Source organism: Muntiacus reevesi, chromosome 2 (genome assembly GCF_963930625.1).
Source record: "Muntiacus reevesi chromosome 2, mMunRee1.1, whole genome shotgun sequence".
Taxonomy (NCBI): domain Eukaryota; kingdom Metazoa; phylum Chordata; class Mammalia; order Artiodactyla; family Cervidae; genus Muntiacus; species Muntiacus reevesi.
The window spans coordinates 227,102,254-227,127,660 of NC_089250.1; the positions used below are offsets into that span (position 1 = coordinate 227,102,254).

At 63.8% G+C, this 25,407-nt stretch overlaps 1 protein-coding gene across 4 annotated transcripts in view; it reads left to right on the forward strand.

Annotated features, from left to right (window-relative positions):
- ZFPM1 (zinc finger protein, FOG family member 1) overlaps positions 1 to 25,407 on the forward strand; it is a 61,890-nt gene that overhangs the window by 22,360 nt on the left and 14,123 nt on the right. For 3 of the 4 annotated variants that reach the window (XM_065925177.1, XM_065925175.1, XM_065925178.1), the window contains exons 2-4: positions 2,597 to 2,707; positions 5,185 to 5,313; positions 24,272 to 24,405. In XM_065925177.1, the coding sequence (XP_065781249.1) occupies positions 2,611 to 2,707; positions 5,185 to 5,313; positions 24,272 to 24,405 (360 nt within the window). In that variant the 5' untranslated portion in view covers positions 2,597 to 2,610. The remainder of the gene's footprint in view (positions 1 to 2,596; positions 2,708 to 5,184; positions 5,314 to 24,271; positions 24,406 to 25,407) is intronic. The other variant, XM_065925176.1, reaches the window with a different exon arrangement.

Below are 25,407 nucleotides of genomic sequence, written 5' to 3' on the forward strand. Positions count from 1 at the left end.
ACCCCCAATCAAATAGCTATTATGTTTTCATTTCCATTTCGGCGTCCGGCTTAATGAGCAGGAGACAGATCAGCTCGCGGGGCGTCTGCTTGCCGTGATAACCGAGGGGCTCCGGGCAGCGGGGGCTGCGCCCAGCGCGGGTGACCAGCATCGTCCCCCGTGGATGCCTCCAGACAGGTGCTCGGCCTTGGACCCCGCTCTCTACCCCTCTGGGCAATGGGGCTGGTGTCACCCTCACCCCAGGTCACGGGGGAGGCCTGAGCAGCAGCCAGGAAGTTGCAGTGTTGGGGGGTTCTGGCTGAGGGCCTCTGTTGACTCACCTGCAAAGTGGCCACGACTGGGGCTCACCTCTAGGGCGTTGGGAGGCCCCCAGGCACTTGCCCGTTGCACCTGACATCTGGGCCTGCCTCCCGCTGCTGCTCCCCATTCACACCTTCCCCACTGTCCTCCACCCCTGGGTTACGAGGCCAGGGAGGGCTTAAGGGGGAGACGTTTGTAGATGCTGAGCGCAGGGCTCAAAGACACATGAAGCTCCATAGGAGCAGTATGCCTCCCCACCATGGCCCCGTTTCCCAGGCCCTGCTGGGTGTGGGACGTCAGTAACTGTTAATGTTGGTGTGATGTTGATGTTGGTGATGTTGGTGTTTCCTAAACACTTACTGTGTGTCAGGCCCTGATCACGGCTCCATGCAGATGAAATCAGGCTTCATGATGCGGGGTTGGAGCTATTATGATTTCTGAGCGCAGAGAGGTGGAGCGACTTGCCTGAAGTCACACAGCAAGGACCCCGCCTACCTGACCGAGGGTTGGCCTGGTCCAGCTGCTGGGGTGTCTGGGCAGAAAGGGTTCCTCAGGGATAAGCGGGGTCTTTTCTGGTCCAGGGCGCTTGGAGAAGCAGCAGTGTCCCTCCGGTCAGTGGAGAAACTTTCCTGCCCCCCTGCCCCCTCAGGTGGAGCCGGGACCCAGGTGCCCAGGTGGCCCCTGGGGTGTCACAGCGGCAGGGAGGCTCCAGCAGAGGATCCAAGGCCTCGTAGGGCGGGATTCACAGCATCACATCCCATCACATCCCTCTTGTGGGCCTGGAGCCATTTGCTGGTTGGCGATTGTCTCCCAAGTTATCAGAGCATTAATTGTGCTAGAATGAATTAGCGCCATTAGGATAAATTGCTGTGGCCGGCAGCCTCTTTCTTCACGCTCCTGTCACGCTTTGTGCCAAGCGGATGCCTTTGTTCTTTCATAAATGGAGCCGCCAGGAGCTGGGGCCTCCCTGGGTGGCTGAGGCCCACCTGGGCGGGAGAGTGGAGTGGGGAGAGGCAAATGCCCAACCCCAGGACTCTGGTCCCCGCAGTCCCTGAAAGCAGGAGCTTCGCACCCCTTCTCCGGAGCTGGCCACTGAGGCCAGGAAGTCCCTGCCATCTGCACGAGCGCCCACAGATTCGGGGCCCCCTCTCCACTCTTGAGTAAGCTGCCGAAGCCCCTGGACTCTAGAAAGAGGCCGGCAAATGGGCCGACCCCAGGCCTGTGTGCTGCACCCCCCAAGGCAACCGGCAGTGCTTGCTCTGGCCAACCCCACGGGCAGGGGAGGTCACAGAGGGTCAGGCCGCCCACTCACCCCAGGGGCACAAGTCGGACGCTCCAAGCCTGCCGTGGAGCCTCCCTTGTGGGCGCACGGAGGAGATTGCGCCATGCCATGAGGGTTCACCCCAGGGCTGGTTCTGTGTCTGAGCCCCACGGCCACGAGAGGTGAGCGCCAGCCGGCCCACCTCCTGTCCTTACAGCTCCGTGGGGGCCTGGAGCTAGAATCCAGGGGTGCTGAGCAGTGGGCGGGGAGGGGCGGGGCAGGTGTCCCGAGAAGGAGCTGGGAAGGGGGCGGGGCGAGGGTCTGGGGGATTGGCGGCGGGGGAGGTGGGACAGCTGCTCTCCACAGGTCTCGTGCCCCCCGCACAGGCACCGTCCTGACTCTGCTACCCTGGCCTGCATGTGGGGACCCCCGGCAGGTTGCTCAGGTGGTCTGGGGTCAGGCTGCCTGCTCGGCTGTCAGAAGAGCCCTGCAGGGTGCCTCCCGCCCCCCACCCCGCAGGAGCCTCTGAGGGAAGATGATGGGCTGGTTGCAGGCACCTTCGTGCCCACCTGTGCCTCATCGGCCATTGCCGCTTGAATCGGGTTGACGAGCTCCTCCTGTGGGCCAGGCCCTGGGGCCCACCCTCGGCATGTCCGCAGACTTCGGAACCCTGAGTGTGGGGACTTCCTACAGGAGGGGGCCCAGGCATGGGGGCGACCGCGCAGAGGCCGGGGCGATGTCTCCCTTGGGGGGCCCGGCGAGCAGGCCCGGGCAGCGGGTGGCTGGGTGACCCCCAGGTGTGGAACCGGTGCGGGGCTTGGGGTGGGTACAGGGGCGGGGTACGCGCATCCCTGGGGGACGCCCTGCTCGTGGTCGCCCCCTCGAGGCCTCTGACCGCGTAGGGGCTGAGACTCCGCCTGGTTCCCGCTGCGCCGGCCCCCGGGGCTGCGCCGGTTCTGACAGGGTCAGGGGGTCGGTGGTGGGTGCACTGTGAGGGGGCAGCGCCTCACGACTCCTCTGGGGCTGTGTCCACAGGTTCCCTCGGAGATATGGAGGCCAAAGAAGAGGCCCAGGCCGTGGACTCCAGCCTTCCAGAGCGGGAGGCCACAGCGCTGGAGCCCGAGCCCACAAGCCCTTCCAGTCCAGGTGAGTTGGGCGGTGGGCCCCGCAGGCCTGGCCCCAGCCTCCTGGGCTGCCCCCCATCCTCGCCACTTCACATGAGCCGGTGCCCGCCGAGGACTCAAGTTTCCACACGTGTGAAATGGGCGTTGTGCTGAGAGGTGCCCGCGGGCCAGCCGTGCCCAGCAGGGCCAGGAGAAGGCATGGAGGGGGTCAGGGATGGGGGTCTAGAAAGCTGGGCCCTTCATGGCGCAGATGGGGAGAGCGAGGCCCAGAGGGGGCAGGTCTAGTCCAGGCTGAGTTGGGGTCACGTGGGCTCCGAGTGACCTCCCCGACTCAGTGAAACACAGACGCTTGCCTCAGCACATGGGCTCCCTTTACAAACGAGAGAATGAGGCCCCGAGAGTCTAAGTGATTTGCCGTGGGTCACCCTGCCTGTGAACTCCCAGACAGAATCCCTCCCTAGGTCTGGATTCAGGCGGACTCCCCCACTCTCTGCCGGCTACCCTCACCACGCCACCCCACCCTGGGCACCTGGAACCCTTCCTTGGGCCCTCCTGGTGGCAGCGTCCCAGGGGTTGGGGATGTGTCTCTGAAGCTGAGGACAGGACTTGGGAGGAGAGATTCCCACACACACCCAGGGGTGGATTAACTGACACCAAGGAGTCTCCTCTGGCCAGGTCCCTGGAAGGACCTCAAAGCTGGACCAGCCTCTCGGGCCAGCCACATCCTCAGATTGCCCCAGAGACCCCGAGGAGGGGCCTCCCTGAGACGGAGGCCCTGGGGGAGGTCAGCGCCCTCACCCCTGTTTTCTAGAAGAGGGGCCTGAGACTGGGGGGCGGTTAGTAGAAGGTTTGGGGGTGGGCTCTGAGTCCTGCTCACCTCACCCCGCCCGCCTCTGCCCTGCTGGCCGTGGGTGGAAACCTCACTCCCACCCCCACTCTGTGCCACGAAGCCTGGTGCACAGAGGCAGAGTCACCCTCAGGCCATGGTGTGATGGGGAGACAGTCACAGGACTGAGTGGTGCTGTGACCCGGAGTGAAGGCCAGATGGGTGGGGGCAACTGTGAGCAGACCTGCAGGACGTGTGGTGCTGCCCGTGCAAAGGCCCTGGGGTGGGACACAGAAGGACAGCAGGACAGCCCAGCAGGGCTGGGACTGAGGGGCAGAGATTCCAGGCAGAAGGTGAGGGGGCTTCTCACTGTGGACCCCCCACCCCCCTAAGGTGCCAGTGTCAGGATCTCCCCGGGATAACCACAGGCCCCCAACAGGCCCCATCCTCTGAGACCTGCAGCCTGTGTGCCCTTTCCCAACGCAGCCTGTCAGGGTCCCGGCCCCTGCAGTGAGGCCAGGCCAGCAGGACTCGAACCCAGGGCCAGGGCTCCCATCATCCTCAGCTCCCCTGAGCAGAGCGCAGAGCAGAGGGGCACAGGCCCAGACTCTGACACTCTTCTTTGTGGCTGTTTCTGTCTCTGCCTTCATCATCTCCATCAGTCACTTAGCACTGCAGCCAGCACCCGCCCCGCCCACCCCAGCCTGGCCCCGGCCTCAGCCCTCTCTGAGCCTTGGTTTCCACATCTGTAACTGGGCCTGAGCCCCTCAGTGGCCCAGGGCGTGGCGGGGAGCCTCCACCACCACCTCCATCACCATCAGGTGCTGCGAGCTCACGGGGGCCTCGCTCTCCAGAGGGCCAGTGGCTGGTTCCTGGTGGACTTTGCCCCTGGGAGCCGGGTCCCTTATCTGATCTGGGAGCTGGGCTGCATGGAGTGGGGGCGGGCCCGGGGAGGAGCTGGAAAAAACAGTCGGGGTTGCACCTGGCACAGACTGCAGTGATAACGCGCTGATGGGCGCGATAAGGCGGCAGGAGCAATGTCTGCCTGTCGGGCAGGCCCAGCGTGGCTCCCGCGCAGTGGCTGGAGCTCAGATGCCAGCCGCGTTGATTTATAGCCAAAAATAATAGGACTTTTATACCGTGTGATTGATTTATTCGATGTTAATCACAGCCCTTATCGCGGTATTAATAATCTGCCGGGTGCGTGACGTCACCAAGGGGGGGGGCTTTTATGGGACCTCATTGATTGGGGGCCGCGGTGGTTATCGGTCCAGCAGGGAAGGCAAATATGCCCTTTGGGCTGGAATTGGGTGCGGGGCTTGGCGGAGGGGCCCCCAGCTGCCAGCGAGGAGACCGGGAGCTGGGCTGCGCGTGTGCCCGCTGGCCTGGGCGTGCCGAGAGGCCATCCACACTCTAATTATTAACAGCAGTGGGGAGGGCACCTATCACTGCTGCAGTTAATGAGGGGCTGAGGGTTTTTTTTTTTTAAGGCCGGGGGGGCAAAACTGAGATGTCTGATCGCACCCCCAGTTTGAAGAAGCCTGGGTGAGGGGGCCACTGCGGCCACACGCTCACCCACCTGGCTTCAGTATCCCTCTCGGCCGCGGGCCGGGGTGGGCAGACACCTCGGTGTCCTGAGGCTCCAGGGAACCTACTGGTCTTCCTTTCTGCAGACGCTAATCCTCCACCCCCTCTGCTGCCGCTGGCCCCCATGTCCCCAGGAGGCCCTGAGGAGCCGGAGCATCAGGAGCCAGAGATGAGGCTGGAGGTGGAGGCAGCCAGCAGCCCCTGGAGCGGGCCAGGTAAGTGTGCCTGCAGCCGGGTCCGGCAGCGTCACCTCACAGGGCGGCCCTGGGGCCCAGCCAGTGGGGGGTCCTGAGAACCGGCCAGCTGCCGGCGTGGGGTGGGACACGGTGGCCAGGAGGTGGGCGGTGAGCTGTTGGACCCAAGCCTGGCGGCTGTTCCAAAGTCCAGCCGGCCTGTAGGTCCGCAGGTTCCCTGGAAGGGGCACCTAGCTGTGCCGGCGCTCAGGCCCGCGCAGTGGACGGGCCTCTGAGGGTTCCTTGGAGGCAGGGTGTGGTCTGGCTGGGACAGCGGAGCAGCCGTAAGACGCGAAGGGCATCCACCAGGCGGGAGCAGCAGGGCCAAGGCAGGGTAGCAGGGGTGTGGATCTGGAACTGCCCGCGTGCCAGGCCCTTGCCAGCCAGGAAGGGGCTCCGGCCTCGGGGGGTGGGAGGGACAGGAGACAGGAGGCGGCTCCAGCCCCCCCCCCCCTTCCTGGACGAAGGGCATGTCTTTGAAGTGGTCTGTGCCTCCCAGCACTGCCCCGCCCCACCCCGTTTGTAGCTGGAACTGTGAGCTCAGGGCCCACTAGGCTGTCCCCGAGGCGCCCCATTTCCACCAGCTTGAGTTGCAGGCGGGCTGGGCCCGTCGCCTGTTGCTGCGATTCCTAATCGGAGCTGATGGGCTCACCCGGCACAGCACAGCTGGCCGTCCAGGCCCCGCGTGGGAGCCGCTAGGTGAGTGCGGGCGGGCGTGGCCCTGGTGAACGCAGGGCTTGGATGGAGGCCGCACTCCCGGGCCAGGCACGTGACCACATAGCAAGCACGTACTGAACACCTGCTGTGTACCAGACGTCAGCTCTTAACAGACAGGCTCTTGGGGAACTATGACACCAGTGCGGCCAGCAGCGCAGGGAGGGAGGTCGCAGGGGACGTACAGCTAGGGCCTCAGCTTGTGGGGGCCGGGATGACCTCACCCGGGCAGAGAGGACGCCCGTGGTCTCCCAGGGGTGTTAGAGATGCTCTCCTGCCATTCAGTTCTAGTAGCCCTGTGAACCTCGTTGTGATCCCGAGGTGCCAATGAGACAGTGCTGGATTGATTAGTGGTGTCTCATCAAAGAGATGAGGGCTCGTGTGTTTTCCGGGCTCCCTGCTGTCTTCACACACCTCTTTCTGCTGTATGTGCATGTCTGAGGCCCAGAGAGGGCAGGGTTGGCCATTGGTCACAACAAGGATGGGGACAGCGACCACAGACTCAAGGCCAGGGGCGAGTCAGTCCACTGAGAGCGTGGGTGGACTGTGGAGCACCCTGGGTCAGACAGGCTGGGGCCCCCGTGCTAGCCCAGGACGGGAAGGGGCGTTAGCACAGCCCCTCTGCTGCCGTCGGGACTCCTCAGCTGCCACCATGTCACCCTGGTGACCCAATGACAGGCGGGGAGGGGCCCCGGGAGCCTTGGCCAGCTGTGCCCACAGCGCACGGAGCACCTGGCCAGGGACAGGCCTCAGGCCACGTGTCTGTGCAGCCCGCACCACTGGTCGGGGACAGCTGAGCTGGACACCCCCCTGCAGGGCCAGGCCTCTCCACACACGGGACAGAGCCGTGGGGCTGGGGCTGACTCTGCTGCCCCATTTTCCCCGGGTCTAGGACGAGGTAACAGCAAGGCACCTATAGACTCCAAGTCAGCCCTGCCTTGGCCCCATGGCTCCCACACTCCAGGGTGGTCCAGGGACCACCACCAGTCCAAGGAGTGGACCCTGGGCAGGCGGGGGCTGAGACTGCAGTCTGGAGCAACTGCAGGGACAAAGGGGCTGGGCCGTCCTCACACCAGCCCCTGAGGCAGGCGCAGAGCAGCCCTGGGGCTGGTCCACGTTACCGCCCAGAGGCAACACAGCAAGCTCCAGCCCTGGAGCTCTGGCTGTGCATCTGTGGACACCAACCCAGCTGTCCTGCGTTGTCCCCCGCCCACCGTGCGGCCTTCTTAGCATCCGCATCCATGTTCTACAGACGGGAAGGCAGAGGCCCCCTGGAGATCAGGGCCTGGCCTCAGGGCGGCTGTGGGGGCCGTAGCTTGGGTGGGTGCACTCGGGAGCTTCCTGCGCTATTTGCATCTTCGGGGGGCCATGGGGGGGGCTCCCTGTCAGCCCCCACAGATAGGAATTTCTGTGTAGTGGGCAGCGATGGGCCGATAAGCGGTCGCTGGCCAACCGCCATGGTGGCCGTCCTCTATCAGACCCCAAACAGGCCACACTTATCGCCTGGCCGGGAAGCCAGAGAGGCCCCGTGGGCTCTTATCTTGTAGGGGCCGCCCCACTGGTGATGAGAGGCAGGCCTTGCCGGGGCCGGCTGGATCGGCGTCCCCAAGGGCAGCGCCCGGCCCAGGGACCGGCCAACCAAGGGAAAGGGGTGTGCAGCCAAGCCTTCGCCAGGTCCTGGTGCCCTCGTGGTTCCCTGGCCCCTCCCGCACGGTCCCTCTGACCCCTTCCCCATCTGAGGATCTCTTGAAATCCAGTTCCTCCTGCCCCATCCCACGTGAGGACTGCCACCCTGGGGACCTGGCTTGTCAGGCCAGGGATAGTTGGGGGGGGGCTACCTTTCCTTCTGGGATGGAGGCGGCAGCTGGGACCACGTGCACCCTGTCCTACCTGGCTCTGGGGGGCCACTGAGCCTTGGTTTCCCGTGTGAGGCCCAGGGCTTGCACACATCTGGTGCGGCCCTGGCAGGGGGTGGCCCCCCACCCCTCGCCTTCCTGGCTACTGTCTTCTGCAGGCCAGGACAGCTCCTGGGTCAGACCCATGCCAGGGGCTGCTGAGACCGCAAGGTCCCAGGGCGTGTGAGCCAACCCGGCAGAGAGGCTGGGCCACACGCCTCTCCTCAGCCACGCGTGGGTCTGGTGCAGCTGCCCTTCCTGCAGGGGTCCAGGCCCTGAGCAGAGACCCCAGGAGATACCTCCACCCCAGGCAGAAGGGAGGCCTTCCAGCCCCTCCTCCCCGGGGGCCCTGGACGCGCGCCATACACACAGTGAAATCTGGGCCACAGGGTGTTTGAGGGGCCTGTCAGCTCCAGCCTCGTTACTGTCCCCATGCCAACTCCCCACCCACCCCCGCACCCCACCACAACCCCAGAGCCCCAGAAACAGGTGGGGAGGCACTCAGGATGTCACTTCACTTCAGACGTCAAGAGCGTCGTCAGCTGCCGGCGGCTAGTTCTCAAGTGCGACTGCTTCAAGCGGGAACCCCATCCAGCCCCGGCTGTGCTGAGAGGCCGGAAGCTGCCTGCCTAGGCCTGGGGCCAGCTTTGCTGAACGACTGTGGCAGCTTGCCTGACTTCTCTGGGCTTGGTTTCCTCGCCTTTATAAGCATGCAGGGCAGAGCCAGCTCCCCACTCAGTGCCGGCAGTCTGCCGGGACGGCCCGGGCCTCTCTGGGTCAGGGAGGGTCTGGGGGAGAAGCCACTGTGTGCGACCACGCAGCAGGGAGGAGCCCCCGCTGGTAACGGGCACCTTGGCCAGGGGTCCCTGCTGACCGTCAGGAGCCCGGGGTCCTGGCTGGGTCCGCAGAGAGGTCGCTCCCCTCCTCCGAGTGGCAGGGGCAGCAGCCCTGGGGGTGAGGCTGGTACAGAGGCCGTACCAGCTGGGCAGGGGCACCCCCATCCTCATGGAGCCCAAACACCACCAGCCCCATGGACTGTCTGGGAGGGCAGGGTCCTCGCCAAAAAAGTGACCCCAACACTGAGGTCAGCAGGTCCGCGTGGATGTGGGAGAGGAGAGTGCCCACCGGAGCATAGCCCACGCCAGGACCCCAGGGTGCTGAGCCGGGTGCTGGGGGGAGCGTCTGGTCCCAAGAGAGGGGGTCCCTGGGGCTGCCACTGGGAAAGTGAGTGAGAGCAGAGCAGGGGACCCACCCTGGCCTTGAGTCTGTGGGGCGGCTACAGTCCACAGTGGGGAGGGGGTGTTGGGCAGGGGGCTGCCCTGCCTGGTACTGTCCTCATCTCCCATTAAGCTACCAGCCCGAGTGAGAGGGTAGAGGAGAGGGGCGGACGGCAGGGTGTTTTTATCTTTGACCTTGTTTGTGCAAGGGACTGGCTGTTTAGAGTTCCGATATGCAGATGGCTGGGAGCTCTAATCTGAAATCCCCACCTCGCATCTGTGATGGCCCTGCCCTACCTCTGCTCCGCGGCCCCAGTGACGGCCTCCCCCTTTGCCTCCCCAGTTAACATGCAGGAAAAGCAGAGGGCTGGGTACACAGGCAGCCCCAGGGAGGGCTGCGAGCCCTGAGGGTCCCCTTCAACTGTGGAGGGTCCTGGCCCTATCACCCGCTTCGTGGCCCCCGTTGCAGTGGCAGTTGGCTTGACCTCAGCCTCCTGGCCGGGGCATGAGAAACGGAGGGCAGTGAGTGGGGGCTGCGCTGGGTTTGGGCCCCAAGGGACCCGAGAGCCTCCTCTGCAGCCAGACCTCATGGGGGGTCCCCTCCCCCCAGGGACTTGCCTGGGGCAGACCACGTGAGCACTTCTCATCCAGTTCTCTGCATGCCTGTCCAGGAGGCAGCATGGTCCAGACACCCCTGAGTGCAGGGCTGTCCACCTCAGGGGCAGTGAGTACCTGGGGACTGAAGGAGTGAACCTAGGGGACCCCAGGGCTCCCCACCAGCTCTGGTGGCTAGTCAAGTAGCCCTGAGCATGGCCTGGGCTCCACAGATGGCCAGGCCCGTGACCTGACAGTGTGGTCAGAGCCCCAGGAACAGGGTCCCTTCACCTGTGAGTGTATCGGGGCCTGGAACTCTTTCCTGGTGACCTCTGTTTACAAGACAAAATTCAGATGACCAAACATGAGGTGTCATCTTCTTGGTTCTCAGCTTCATCCCAGGCCCTCGAGGCTGAGATGGGAAGGCTGGCCACATCCCCACCGCACTGCAGGTCAGCAGAGGGGACAGCCAGCTTGTCAGGCCACGACAGCACCGTAGGTGTACCCTACCCCCAAGGTGCAGCCTAAAAAATACATTGGAGTGGGCCAAGGGTGTTCAGGTGAGGAGCGGGCACGTGCAAATTGCCCTGAGGTTTGAACAGCATGGGCGCGGCTGGAGCAGGGTTGGGGAGAGACAGGACAGGCCACGGATGGGTCAGGGTTTGGGCTCAAGGCCATGGACTGTAGTGAGATGCCTCCACCGTCTTGGCTGTAACATGGGGTGGGTGTGAAGCAGGGTGTTTGGTTGGCCGCTGCATGGAGAGTGGGCTAGTGGACACCACCTCTGGGAGCAGGGGGCAGGTATGATGGCTGCTGTTTTCCACTTGGGCCCCGGAGCGGTTTCTTCTCTGTGCAGGGTCCCAGGGTCTGCTGGAGGCCTGGCATGCTCCCCCAGGAGCATGCGCAAGGGTGTCGGGCTGGCCGTCTGGGTGCACTCAGTGGACTAATCTTGCTGCCTGGAGTTTCTCTGCAGACCTCAAGGTTTGTTATCAGGCAGCGGCGGTGGGCAGGCGGCTGAGGCAGGACGGCCCGTCCTGATGGACAGCGGGGAGATGGGCTGATACGGCCTGGCCACACGGCCCCTCCCGCTCGCTCGGCATGTGTGGGTGGGAAAAATCATTTCAGCTATTTTGTGTTATCACTGGGCCTGGCATTGCGGCCCAATAGGCCCATTTATCTTAGATTAGCTGGGGGGGGAGGGGCACAGGAGGGAGCAACGGCGGGCGGTGGGGGTCAGCCTGGGGTCAGCTCAGAGACCAGAGCCAGGAGCGCCAGGAGCCACCTTCTCTCCATGTTCCACGCCAGATGTCCCCAGAGAGACGTGTTCCCTGAGACCGCCCCCCGACCCCCGTCCAGAGGGCCCTCCACCCATCCTGACCCCCTTCGCAGCTGAGTAGACCAGGACTGGAGCAGCGGGGAGGGGGCGCACCGAGGAGGGGGTCATTGGTCTTCGCAGCCGCCATCCTTCCCAGGTGGTTACTACGCATCGCCAGCTGGAAAAGGGGAGGTGTGTCTCCGGTGATGCGGGCCATTAGAAGCAAGTAGTGGGGGTCTGCAGTCCAGGAGTGGGCCAGAGAAGGGGGTTGTTTATTCGCTCAACAAACCCCTGTGCTTACTCCACTTACTCAGTGCCAGCATCATCCCGGCCCCCCAGGGGACTGTTGTTTCGATCAGGGAGACAGAGACTAAATAATAAGTAAAAGCATCACATGTCCAGGGGTGTTAAGAGGGTGAGGCTCTGGAATGAACTGAGGGGCGGCTCTGAGGGGTGGCCTGAGCCACGTTTGAGCAAAGACCAGAGAAGTGAGGGGAGCTGGCTGCCGTCTGGGGACTGCTGACCAGGACGGTCTCAGAAAGCAGGGGGATCCCACGCTGTAGGTGGTTTTCATGGAAATAGGGTTCAGGGTCACAGGCTTTGGCTGGCTGTGACTCTGACAGGCCCCCTTGAGTTCCTCCTTGACCCCCTCTCAAGCCCCTCCCTAGGGCATCAGTCCCCAGGCTAGGGGAGTGACCTGAACCCCCAGCCAGCGTCCAACAGCACAGCTCAGCGCTGCCATCCCCCAAGCAGGGCCCTGTGGGAGAGCCCCGGAGCCAAGGCTGAGCTAGGGCCATCAGCCTGAGGTCCCTCCTTCTGGCTGGCCTGGCCCACGTGGATGCCGTGTCGTGTGCCGCCCTGTGGGCACCAGAGACCCAGGTGCCAGGCCACACACAACACCCCAGGAGGGCCCTGAGCAGAGGGCCTGCACCCCCTCCACCCTTAGCGGGGGCTGAGGCCATGGCCCACCGCCCCCAGACCAGGCTGCTGACCCTTCAGCCCTGAGTAGCCCCCTCCGTGGTCAGTGATGCTTCAGCCCAGCTAGTAAAAGCCGCCCTTCGGCCCCATTCTGACTTCAACCTCCGCCCCGACAAAGGCCCGGACCTCGGGTCACTCGGGGCCAGGACCCATGAGCAGGGCTGGCAATCCACGGGCCGCTCTTTAACAAGACTTGCCCATCATCCCATTGGACTTGCCCGCCACACAGCCTGTCCACTTACTCGCTCCCATTTTCATTCATTGAGCACCTACTGTGTGCCAGTCTTTGTCACGGACCCTGGGGGAGCCCTGGCCCTCCCAGGGCCACGGACTATGCGGAGAGCGGTCAGCAGGGGCCCAGAAGCTAAGCAGAGAAGGCAACCGAGAAGGGGCACGCATGGTGAGGGGTATGTGCCTCTTGCCCTCGGGGATCTGCACCAGGAGGTCCGCGGCAGGGAGCTGGCCCACCTGTGCAGCCGGTGCGGGCCCGGCGAGGAGACCACACGGGCCAGCCCGGCAGCCCTGAGGCAAGTGGACTATAGGGGCTCTGGTGTGGACACGAGAGACCCAGGAAAAGGCTGACACTGAAATGTGGTGGCAGGCACCATGCTCCCATGTTTCAGGCGAGGACACTGAAGCCTGGAGAGATTCTGGGGGGACCAGGGCTGGGCCCTGCAGTCCCGCCTCCCGGCCCAGCCCCATGGGCTTCTCCGGGCCATTTGGTGGGCGGCTGTGGACCCTGTGCCGGCAGAGATGGAGGGGGCATGGGCTGCCCTGCGGGGAGTGTGACCAGGCCCAGATCCCCCTCTCCCAGCAGCGGGTGGGGGCCCAGGCCTGGCCACTGACCTCACCGCCTTCCGGGAGTGGCTATCTGCGGCTGGGCCGCCTATCTCTGCCGCGGGTGCTAATCGAGCTGGCTTCCTCCTCCGCCCTCCCGCCGGCTTCCTGCCCTGGCTGCCCCCAACCCCGAGGCCGGGCGTCTGAGCATCCGCCTGTCCCGCCAGGGCCTCCAGACATCAGGGCTGCAGGGCCACCCGGCCCCGGCTGGAGCCCCTGGAGAGGGCGGCCCCTCCTGGAAGCATGCTTCCTCGTCCTCCTGGGCCCACCGTGGCCTGGGACGCCTCAGCTCGCCTTCCCCCCCCACCCCCCACCCCCCATCTCCCGTGGAATGCGCAGGCCGCACACAGGACGCCAGGCTGGCTTCACAGCAGGAGGTCAGGGCCTCGCCGGCTGTCACTATCATCCGTGCCTTCGCTGGCGAGGGACTTGAGTGGCCGTGGTTACTGCCACCAGCACTGGTGACCATCCAGCTACTCCCGGCTGGGTGGGCCCACTGACCACGGGCATCAAGGACAGACTGACTTCTTGCCGTCCCACTCCTACTGGGGTGTGTGGCTTGGCACCTAGGCCACGCGTCTGTGGGATGGGAGCCGGGACGCTCGGGCCATCTGGAAGAGCCAGGAGGGCTGAGGACGGTGGGCGGGGTGGCAGAGCAGTGTGTGTGCTGTGGGGCCCCCTCCAAGCCCTCACGGGGGACACCTTGGGGCAGCCTGGGGCTCAGGGCCCTGGGGGTGGAGGGAGACCGGGGTAGGTCCACCCTCACGCCCGGCTCTGCCTGTCTCGGGATCTCTCCGCAACCCAGGGAGCGGGCAACTCTGGCCGGCCCACCTGACAGGTGAGGAAGGCGAACTGCAGAGGGTTGGCCAGACCAGGAGGGGAGCCGCCCCCTGGCCTTCCCGATCTAACAGTGTCCCTGAGCCCCTCCCACGCGGCGCTGGGCTCCTTATTTATTTATTTATTGTTAGTGCTCTGTCTGCGCGCTAACTTCTTATTTCCTCACCGCGTGTTTCCATTACTACGGCAGTGGACGCGACCGATAAGATCGGTGCCTGGAGATGGGACAAAGGGGCTGCCATCGGCTCGAGGGCTGGTCATATCCTGCCCGAAGGGGCCGAGCGGGGCCTGAAATGAGCGATGTTATCAGGGCATATTGTGTGGGGGGGGGAGGGGTCCTGCTGCCTTGGCCACCCCTCCCCCTCTAGACAGAGGCTCTGTGTCCACCCCTCCCTGACCCCATCCCCATCCCCACACACACAGCCCCTCCGCTAGGTGGCCCTGGCATCTAGCCAGTCAGCCCAGGTCCCAGGTCCGCTGTGGTCTCCATGGGGCTGGGAGCTGCTGAATGCAGTGGATGCCAACTTGGCCACCGCAGCCCTGCAAGCGCTCACACAGGTCCAGGTGCTCAGGCCAGAGCCTCCTGAGCCCCTCAGGGCGCGCAGATGCCCCTGCCTTGACTCAGCAGTTCAACTTCTAGGAACTTACCCCAGAAAAAATAATCTCAAATGCAGACAGGCGTAGGGTGGTGTGGTGGTGTGGATAGTCATCGCCGCGTGCAGAAGATAGTAAGCCATCAGTGTTTTTATTTCTGCTGCTCTGCAAAATGTCCACATGAAAGGGGAGAAATGATTCCCAAAGAAACAGATTGCGCACAGACGCCCTGCCGTGCTGTGTGTGCGCCTCCTGCCGCCGCTGCCTCCCCTGTCCCGGGCCTTTCTGCCTCCCCTGCGGGCCCAGGACCTGGCAGAGAGGGCAGGAGCCATCACCTCAGCAGATGAGAGGGGTGCAGGTCCCGAGGCAGAGACCCGGTGGAGCCCAGTCGTGGGGTGCAGACACGCGCGCTCTGTGGAGGGTCAGCGGGGGCGCCCTGGAGGCTCCTGGGCAGAGGCTCGGGGAAGGGCGCTGTGTCTGGAGCTGGGGCCAGCCGGGCCCCGCTGTGTGCAGGAAGCAGGGCCTTCTGTCCTCTAGCCGCTTCTTCCTTGCCCCTTCCCCACCCTGCCCCACCCCATCCGCCCACCCCCAACACATGGGCAAGAAGAACAGAACGCTGGACAGGAATCAAGGGCTGGGCTTGAACTCAGTCACCACCACACTGTGTGGCCAGATCCCCTCTGACCCTCGGTCTCCACCTCTGTGAACGCAGAGAATCGCCACCCCCAGGGCACGTGGTAGCTTGAGGACTGAGTCATCCACGTCCTGGGTGCAGGCATCTGCAGGTCCGCACAGCTCCTGAGAGGGGCTCACAGTTCTCGGGACCGGCCTCATGCTGGGTCATCCTCAGGGGCCCCGGGCCAGTGCCCCAGAGCCCTGGGGCCTAGGGTGACACAGCCCTCCCCAGGCTCAGCCTCCTCCATGGGCGGAGTAGCCCAAGGGCGTTCACACAGGGTCTGCTAGTGCTTCTCCCAAGGGAGATTCTTACTCCCTAGGGGCTGGCCCTGCGGGGTGGGGTAGTGTGGCAACTTCCTCAATGGTGTTGGCCAACCTCAGTGCCCACTACTGCCCTTAGGGCCGGAGTGGGCCCCTGCCAGGCTGGGATGGGCACCCTCCCTTTACCCTCTCAACCACCCAGCCTTGTCCTAGAGCCTCAGCTGCCTTCATGCCCACCGCTCCTGCCCATTCACAGTAGAGAGACAGGGCCCAAGGGGCAGATGGGTGGGACCAGGGCACAGGGGGCAGCGGGGCCAGCCGGGCCGACTGAGAGGTGGTGAGCTAGAAGCCGGCCGGAAGGAAAGGCCCTCGGTGGCGTTGGCCCCTGGAAAACAGGGCCGAGGCCAGGACGCCCAGGCTGATAGGAGCCTGATAAGCTGTTTGCACAGGAGGTATTTTCCTTACCTTATCACAGGTCCTGCTTCCAGCCCACCCCTCCAGGACCAGGCAGGGCTGGGGAGAGCCAGGGACCCCCACCCACCAGTTTCTCAGGCCACAGGGTCTCTCCCGAGATCAGAGTCCCAGGGCCCGGAGCTGCTGGGACCCTCTGCCCACTCTGCAGGTGGGAAGGCTGAGGCCTGGAGACCAGGACAGTTCTTTTTTTCTTCTAAGCTTTTCGAGAAGGCTGGAGAGACCATGCGGCCACCAACTTTGCAGCCCTGGGGCCCCGCGGGCCAGTGGGCGAGGGCGGTCTGTCGGAACCCTGGTGTGGGGCCGGCCCCGCCCTGCACTGCTGGCTCTCCCCAGGCAGTCCCAGTCTGCCATTAGCCGGGGCCAGGGTTCAGCCCGACAGAGATAGGCTGTTGTTCTGTGTCAAAAAATCAATAATCCCAGTGATGTCCCAGCGATAGGAAGAGAAGTTCACAGCACCAGCTGGCAGGGGCCGGGGGGGGGGTGGGGGGTGGGGCAGGGGCTCAGCACCTGGGGGCTGGCGTCACCCGCTGGCGGGTGGGGCCAGTCCACAGTGGACTCCAGGCCCAGGGGCCAGCGTGTCCCCCTCCTCGCCCATCCTGCGTGCCAGCTCTTCACAGATGGGAAGCAGGAGCCCCGGGGCAGCTCTGAGCCTCCATGCATCTGGGGTACCAGGGCAGGTACAGGCGGGCTGGGGGACACGCCCCACCCCCAGCCCACACGACCAGCTGCCCCTTCTCCCAGGCCTGTGGCTCGTCAGCAGGGCCTGGGTCCTCAGCCCCAGGCCACCCCCCTGCCACCATCCTGCAGACAGATGCCCGCAGGGTGGGCTGCACACAGCTAGCCGCCAGTGCCCCCTGCCCAAGGAGTACATTCTAGGGAGAGACTGAGAGTCCCTAGAATGCACACGTGGGCCCCTCGGCGCTGGAGGCAGCTCAGGGCACAGTGAGCTGGTGGAGGCGCCCCCACTGCACACATGAGGGGACTTGGGAACAGAGGCCCCCAGCCAGGGTGTCCAGGGTCCTGCCCCCTGAAGGGCCCTTCCTGGCCCAGGCCCTGCGGTGCCTGGCACTACAAGCCCACAATGGACGGGCCTCCGTGCCGCCCCACCAGCCCCCTCTGCCGTCAGCTCCAGGGAACCTGCCTGCTGGCTCCACCCCACACTAGGCAGGCCCCATGAGGCACAGCCACCGTGGGGGCAGGTGTGCCCCACCCCAAGGGAGGGGCTTGAGAGGGGTCCTCTGAGTCTGAGCTCCAGCCCTGCCCCCACCACTGGCCACTGTGAGTGCAGGGACTGTGGACAGCTTCTTGGGAAGGAGCTTCTGGGCTCGAAGCCCTTTGAAAACCTCTGGCCTGGAATGAGAAGGCCACCCCATTCCAGGGAGGCTCAGCCTCTGCCCAGCCTGGAACTCAGGGGTGCTGGCAGAGGGCACCAGGCTGGCAGACCAATGGGAGACCCACGAGCGGCAGTGTGCCACGGGGGCAGCTCCCAGCAGTCCTCTAGTCTGACTTCCCTGTCAGTGAATCGAGCATCATCTTGGTCACCGCCACAGCTCCAGAGTCAGGCTCTTGGTAACGTGAACTACACAGCGGAGATCTGGTAGAGCTCGGCCCCCAGAGTGGGTGTGGGATAGGGTGGCGTCTGAGGCCGAGGGGCGGCTGGCAGCACTGGGCTCCAGCAGGTCGTGGTCCCATGGGAACCAGAGCCTGGCTCTGTCTCAGCATCCAGTTACCCCCATGAGGCCAGAGACCCTGGTGTATACCATATGATTCTTAACTAGTTGCAGCCTGTCACCATTTTCATACGTGCCCCCAGCTCTCAGCCCCTCCAGCTGTTTCTGCTGGTTCTAGGCTCTCCTGCCAGGGTCCAGGTACTCCAAGGGGCCCCCTGGGGGCACCCAGGCTGGAGGCAGAGGGGAAACCCTCACCCGGCCCCAAAGAGCCACTAATCCTCCGAACACTCAAGTGGCTTTATTCTGAGCCAGTGGCTCCCTGAGCTGTCTTATTTGGAAGGCGCGCATCAGGTTATTCCTTCCATCTTGGCCATGCCGCTGCTGTGGGCCCAGGGTTCCAGGGTTGGGCCTGTGTGCAGGACTGGTGTCAGGATGGCTTTCCACCCTGCTTAGCTCCCCTGAGGAACGGGGACAGGATAGTGCCTAGGGCCCAGAATGCTCAGCCTCTCCTTGTGCTGGCTTTGCTGTGAGCGAGAGCATACTGCCTGGGTCAGGTCACGGGTTGGGGTCAGGGACATCTGGGCTTCACCCTCCTGTGCTGCTTGCTGGCCCTGTGACCTAAGACCATCCCCTGACCTCTCCAAGATGTGTTCTCCTCGCCTTGCAATGAGTGGCAGAAATAGACCCCAGCAATTTTACCCCAAAGCTTAACCATGTCCCTTTGACACTTTGTCCTTGTGAGTCACAGCTAGGAGCCTAAGTCTGTCCAAAAGGCACCATGGTCACTAGCGACTGCAGGGTTAGGATCAGGCTCCGCCCCTTTTAATTTCCTGATGTGGGATTCAGGTGTGGCCTGATCCAGGCCATCTTCTGGTCCTGAGGCCTGGAGGGCGGGATAGCTTAGAGAAGGCCACCAAGCCTGTCAGCAGCCAGGGTGAGAGTCTAGCCACCACCCAGCCTGGGGCACCAGCCCAGGTGGGAGAAGCCACATGGCTCCAGCAGGTGTGTGGGCCTCCTGCGGAGCAGCTGGCTCCCCACCATGCACTTCAACCTCGCTGGCTCACCCAGGCACATCCCACAGCGCTGCTCATGCAGCAGGACCTGGGTCCCCCTCCTGACCTGTCCCGAGTCCCCTCTTCTGGGCCTTGTTGCCCTGTCAGTGAACAGGAATCAAAAGCAGGCCGGCAGGTGGGACCTAGGGTGGGAGCGTTCCAAGCAGATGATGGGAGTTTGCTGTCTGCCCCTCCAGCCAGATCACAGGATAGCCACATACGGCCAGGGCCTCAGCGCCAGCACAGACAGACCCTCCCCTCCCAGCCCAGAGACTCCATGGCCACAGAGCAGGAGGGAAGGTGACCAGCTCCGGGTCTTGTGTGTCCAGATGGGCCCCCGCAGCCTTGGTGGTGCCCACCCTACCTGGTCAGGCTAACCCCACCACCTGACCTGCTGCGTGACCTTGAGGGAGGCGCATGCCCCCTCTGTGCCTGCTTGCACGTTGGTGCAGGACATGCTGCTCTGGGACCAGGCCCTTGGAAACTTCTAGAACCTGCTAGGGCGGAGCCTGCTCCCTCTGGGGTTTTCTTCTCCCTCTCACTCCTTCTCTCCCTTTTCTGTGACTTTTATCAAAGGCAAACAGCATGATCCCTGAGATAGGGCCGCTCCCGACAAAGCCGGGGCCAGCTGGCCCCCGGGAGCTGCAGGGCGGGGCCGGGCGGGAGCGATGAGGCCGATTAGATAAGTGGGTTCTGGCAGTGACTCCAGGGTGGGCACCCACACACTGATCCCAGAGCCCACCGTTCAGGGCGGGGACTGCCGGGCGGCTGGCCTTTGTACCCTGGAGGCCACTGGCCATTAGCACAAATGGAGCCCAGCCCCTGGAAGGAGGGGCCAGCCAGCAGAGCGCGGGGCAGGCCTGAGCTCACAGACACTCCTGAGGACATCAGGGTCCTTCGGGCAGAACCGCCAAGCGGCCAGTGGGCCGTGGTTCGGCAGGACCTGGGGGTGGCTGGGCTTGTGGGCTCTGGAGCCAGATGGTCTGGGTTGGAGCCCCGGATCCTTCCTCAAGAAGGAGCTCGGGTCTGGCCAGATGGCCGCAGCCCTTGCTGAGCATCCGAGCTCTCTGGGTCATTCCAATGGGAAGCACAGGGAGACCAGAACCTTCTCACTGTTTCACCTGCTGTTGAAGGAGGTCGCCAAGGACTCCAGGCTGTGGGACAGAGCTGGGGGCAGGGCCAAGTCTGAGGACAGCCCTTTGCAGCCCTGGCAGGACCAGAGGTGTGGAAACACCCAGGCGCAGGGGAAGGGGCGTGCCGGGCCCTCATGCTGAAGGGCACCATCTTTACTCTCGGAGCCACCAGCCCAGCAGGTGACCCGAGGCTCAGCGAGAGCCAGGCAGTGGCAGGACTGGCCTGTTCGTAGACTCCAGACCCCAGTGCTCCCAGCCGCTACCCCATCTTCTGGGCGCCCACGCCAGGCCTGGGGTGGCCATGCCCAGTCCTGCCTCCTTTCTGTGGCCCCTCAGGATGCCATTGAAGCGGTTTGAGACCTAAATAGATGTTTAAATCATGTAAATATGCAAAGGCTGAATTTTCTCATCTGGACTCTCACACATGCTTTGGGGGTGAGATTGAATCCCAGCGTGGCATGTTTGTTCTGGAAATAACACGTGTGGGGTTGTTTGCCAGAATAAATTAGTCTCTGTCCTGACACTGTGCCGGTAGTGATGGCCCGACCCCCGTGGGGAGGCCCACTCAGGCCTGCCCCTCCTCCACACCAGGAGGAGCCAGCCCGCGACAGGAGAGCAGGGGCTGCCCACTGCCCCCCCACTGCCCTCCAGCTGCCTCTCCCCACCCTCTCTTCTCTATCGCCTCCTGCCTCCACCCAGAAAGACCCAGAAAAGGGTGTCAGGGCCCTGACCGGGAGCGTGCTAGGGCTCTGGTCAAATCCCACCAGCCAGCTGTGTACCCCAGGCCAGTCTTTTAACCTCTCTGAACCTCGGTCTCTCCCCCTGTACACCTGTGGGGGGACAGCTTCAGCGTGGCTGGGAGGAATTCCAGTGATTTATGGCAAGCATTTGGCTAAGACTCAATAAACAGAAGCTGGAAACTCCATTAGGACCGCGTCAGTTCTCAGGGCAGATGGCATCGTTCCCCCACTGTCCAGCTGTGGGGACAGGGCCGTGGTAGGTAAGGCAGGGAGGACTCCGCCAGGACCTTGCTGGAGCTGGAGTCCTAGCTGCTCTGCTTACTCCAGCTTCTCTGAAGCTGGGAGGAGGAGATGGAGACATGGTCATAGGAGGCGCCCAGGGCGGAGGACACCTCCACCTGGAAGCCCACCCTGATTGGCCCACCAGCGGTGCTGCCACTGCTACCCATGTTTCCTGGGAGTTCTGACGGCAGAGGATGTGCCACCCTCAGCTCTGCCCCAGGTACCTACCTAGGGTTTTGTTAAGTTCAAAGACGGTTCCGGTCCCACCTGGCTAGGCCTCACACTGTGGCTTGAGCACCCCTGGGCCTCCCTGGCTCCACGTTTCCTGTGAGTGCAGTTGGGAGCTGACCATCTGCAAGGCCACCAGTGTCTAGATCCTCTGGAGCTTTAGGCGCCGGTTTAAAATTAGCTGTGTCTTCCTGTCCGTCACTTACCTGGTCAGCTCCCACCCCCAGCCCCTTCCTTGCTCATTCGTACTTGAATTCATTCTCAGTTTTGAATGGAGCTCTCACCGAGTACCCAGTCTGCCAGGGGTAGGCGGCCTCACCCACCCTCCCCCCACTTTTTTGGATACAGTTTTATTTCTGGTTGGGAAAGGGTCTCTGATAGGTGCTAACTGGGCTTTAACACCTGCTTGACTTGTGCTTGGGGTTAGGCAGGAACTGGGAGCTGGAAATAGGTTATCTGAGTGTTTGGATGCAGAACATCACCAGGGCCATTGTGGACAGTTGCACAGGTTGTATACCGCACAAGTACACTGAGTGAGCTGAGGCTGAGATCTAGCCATGTTCACCCCACCGAGCCAGGCACCTGCTATGGCCCTGACTGCCCACATGGGGTACCCTTTCTAATGCCAGCCTCTCAGGGGTAGCCTCCCCTGGACTAGGGAAGTGGGTTCTGATTGACCATTGCCTGATCCTCAGCTCACATCCCTCAGGTCCCTGGCCTCTGTGCCTTTCCCAGGCCTGGGCCTGCCCCCAGCAAGCCCAAAGTGGTGGGTTCTACCTCCTCATGCTGAACGGCTGCCTTTATCAGGAGCCGTCCTCTCTGGTGGTGCGTGATACCCAGGAGATGGAGCGGCTGCCACGGGAAGCACCAGCCATGCTGTTATCTGGGAGTGGGGGCCGCCAGCCCTGGGGCGCGATTAGGGAGCTGGCAGTTTGTTGTGGTACGGCGGTGGGTGCTCTGCCCCTTCCTCCAGGAGGCCGCCAGGGCTAGAGGGGCTTCAGGATCCCACAGCTGTAGCAAGTCAGGGGCGACTGGGAGCCCAGGGCTGCATCCCATCCCCCCCTTGGAGGGGGACCTGGGCCAGCCACCCCCGTCCCTGCTGTGTCCCCAGGTCTGGGTGGGACTCGGCCACTCTTGGGAAGACTGAACCAACTTCCTGCTCCTCCTCCCCCGGGGAAGGTGGGTGCTGGCCTCGGATGGACAGCACTGTCTCCTGCAGGGGGCCCCCAGCCTGACCAGCCAGAAGCAGGCCCCAGACAGTGAGCCGACTGCCCCTGGCTTGTCCGTGGCCCTAGCAGCAGAGCTGAAGTCCAGAAAAGATTCCTCCTTGACCCCTGCCTCCAGTGGGGGCAATGGGAGGGATGGGCAGTATACCCTAACCCTGGTAGGCTCCCCTACCCTCGGAAGCAACACCCACGAGGGCCCAGCAAGCTCGCCATTAGGCAGCCTCTTCTACTCCCCACATTCCCACCCCCTGGGGCCAGCCAAATGGGGCACCAGAGACCCAGGTACACCCTGGAGAGCAGGGGCCTGGGCTCAGATCCTGACCTCCCACTGCCAGCCTCATGACCTCTCAGGGCCTGTTTCTTCATCTGTATTGGGGGAGGGAACAAGGGGAGGGCCAACCTCACAGGGCCGTTTGGGCAGGAACAGGTGACCGGGTGCCGGCCAGTACCCTGCGGAGCCCTGGCCAGGACCCAGGCCATCCTGGTGCGCGGGTAGAGGACACAGCCCCTTGTGGGCGGGCCACAGAGCAATGGGGCGGCCTCTGCCCCTCCCCAGGGGGCCGATAAAGGGCACCGCCTCCTGGCCTCGTCCTGGTCCCCTGCCATCTTATCAGCCCTGGGTAAGACAAGGACCCAGTTAGAACGTTTTAGCCAGGCCTCCTGGCGTATTTGCACGTTATCTGTGCCATTAGGCCGGCAGTTATCTGATAATCAGGCCCATTAAGGCCACAGCCTGCCCGATCAGGGATCCAGGAAATGGGGCCGACACGGCAGTGCTTGCTCGGGGCCCAGGCCAGGCCACATGAGGCTTCTGTAGGCCCAGGTGGCACCTAAGGGACAAGGTGGCCCCGCCTTCCAGGGCCGAGGGCATGTGGCCTGGGGAGGGACTGCCCTGTCGGGGCGCGGCCACCATCATCCCCTCCCTGGTGAGGACACTGGTTCTAGCGGGCGGGTAACTTGCCACACGTGTCTCTCCCAGGGCAGCCCAGGGAAAATCAAACCTTGGTGCCTTGAAATGTCCGAAATCTGCTCTCTCACAGCTCTGGAGCTTCAGTCCCGAGGCTTCAAGGACAGTGTCCCGACGGCTGTGTCACTCCAGTCCCTGCTCTGTGTTCACAGGGGCTTCTTCCTGTGTCTCTCATGAAGACACCTGTCGTTTGCTGCAGGGCCCACCCCAGGTTGCGGCACAGGTGTCTTTAGGGGCCGCCCTGTGGTCCACCCCATGAGGTTATGTGGGTCGTGCGGCAAGGCCCGGCTGAGCCTGGGAGCCTGACTGCAGACACTGTGCAGCCCTGAGGTCCTGCCCCGTGCGAGGGACTGGGGAGGCTCCCGGCAGAGGCCAGCAGTCCACATCCATGGGACAGAGCCCTGCGGTGGCCGCCCCGGCCATAGCACAGGCGGCCTCAGCCTGAGAGCCTTCGACCCCCAGTAGCGCAGCAGACTGCTCAAAAAGGGAGCTGCTGACCAAGGGCCACAGCAGGAATCCGGTCCAGACCTTTCCAGAGAGTGAGCGGGGGTCCTGCAGGGAGTGATGGCGCCACCTGGGTGCACGCGGTCTGGCTGTGCCAAGGACCTCGGGGGCAGAACACTTGGCTCCTGGCTAGGCTCCCCTGCTGGGCCCTGTGCTCGGGTGCTAAGGGGGCTGACTCACTCAACCTCACCCCAACCCCAGGAGGTGGTGGGTATGCAGTCCCTGACTCACAGTGGGAAGCCAGCATTTCCACCGCTGCCTGCACAGGTGCGCTCTGCAGACCTCGGGACTCAAGCTGATGGGGGACGGCTGGGAGGACTGTGTGGTGGGATGGGAGGTGGGTCTCGTCGGCATCGTTGTCCTTGGCGGTGTCGCCCCTGTGTAAGGCAGAGGGGGTGACCTGGCTCTGTGTGCCCACCCTGAGCTGTGCAAGGCACATGCGTCCCAATGTGGCAGGCGTGGTCCCCGAGCTGTGCGCCCACCTGCTCAGATCCAGTGGCAGGCGCCCCTCGCTGTCTGGTTGCTGCAGCCTGCCATCCCCCATAAAAGGTCTGAGCGTGGGGTCTGGCCTGGCCCCCAGGACCCAGCACCACCCTCGTAACCTGGGCCAGGCCACAGGGCCACCCACCCATCGCCCGCCCTCCTCTACCCTCAGTCCTCTGAATGCTCCTGGGTGAGGGGAGCTGCAAGGATGGACTGAACCTGGGCAACGGGCCTTCCTCACACCTCTGACATCTCTCCCTGTAGACGAGCTGGAGCCGCTGCTGCAAGATGGACAGAGGTGCGTGCGGGCTCGGTGTACCCTCACTGAGGGCCTGTCCTGGGGCCCGTTCCGTGGGAGCATCCAGACCAGAGCCTCATCCCCCGGACAGGCAGAACTGGTAAGTAGCCCAATCTCAGCCACATAGGCCAAGGCAGTGTCCAGGGCTGGGCTACACCCACGCCAAGGAGCTCCTGCCTCTCTACTTGAAACAGGTCAGGAGATGCAGATATGAGGTGCTGGGACCAGGAGGGAAGGGAAGAGGTAACTTTGTGGGAGCACAGGGAGGGCTGCCTGGAAGAGGTGGTGCAGGGCCTATGGGGCCTCAGGGTGCAAGAGGAGGGCTGCCTGGAGGGGAGGTGTGGAGTTATAGCCCTCAGGGTGACCAAGGAAGGGTGGCCTGGGGGGGGAGGGTTCTTTACGCGGGCCTTCAGTGAGGGAGTAGACGCTGTTAAGGCAGAGAAAGGGAAGGGCATCTGAGGGGAGGAAGCAACAAGGAACCAAGTGGTGGGGCCGGGCCTGGCCTGTGCCCCAGCAGGCAGGCGGCGCTGCCCCCGGCACTGGACTTCAGGGGCGGGGCCACCCCCAGTGGCCAGTGAGGTGGGTTTCTGGATACAGCTGCCACCCAGGGCGAGCGATGCGTCCCTTCCCATGCCTGTGGGTCCTCCTGACGACAGGGAGCGGGCCCTGTCGGTGCCCAAGCGCCTCCAGTGCGGGCTGATGACCACTGGGCGACATGTCACCTGTCTCAGGGTCACTTCTGAGGTGCCCTGTCCTTAAGGCGAGTCTGTGCGGCGTCCTCTCGCAAGGGGCACAAGTGCCCATTTTAGAACCTGTGTGAGTTGGTGTGTGGGCGGTGGAGTGGGCACCTGCTGTAATGGGGAATGGGGTGGGGAGGGAGGCTATGCATGATGAGTGTTCGGGAAACACCTCCAGCCGTGGTGACGCTGGCCTGGAAGGCCAGGCAGCACCCAGCCTGGCTCACCCAAGTCCAGGGCTCAGCACCCCGCATGTGCAGGCGCAGCCATGACCTGGGCCCTTGTGTGGGATTCAGGTGAGGCTAGATCCAGGGTGCTAGCAGGTGCCCTGTGGTGCTGGGCCTATGGTCGGCCTTCAGTGGCAG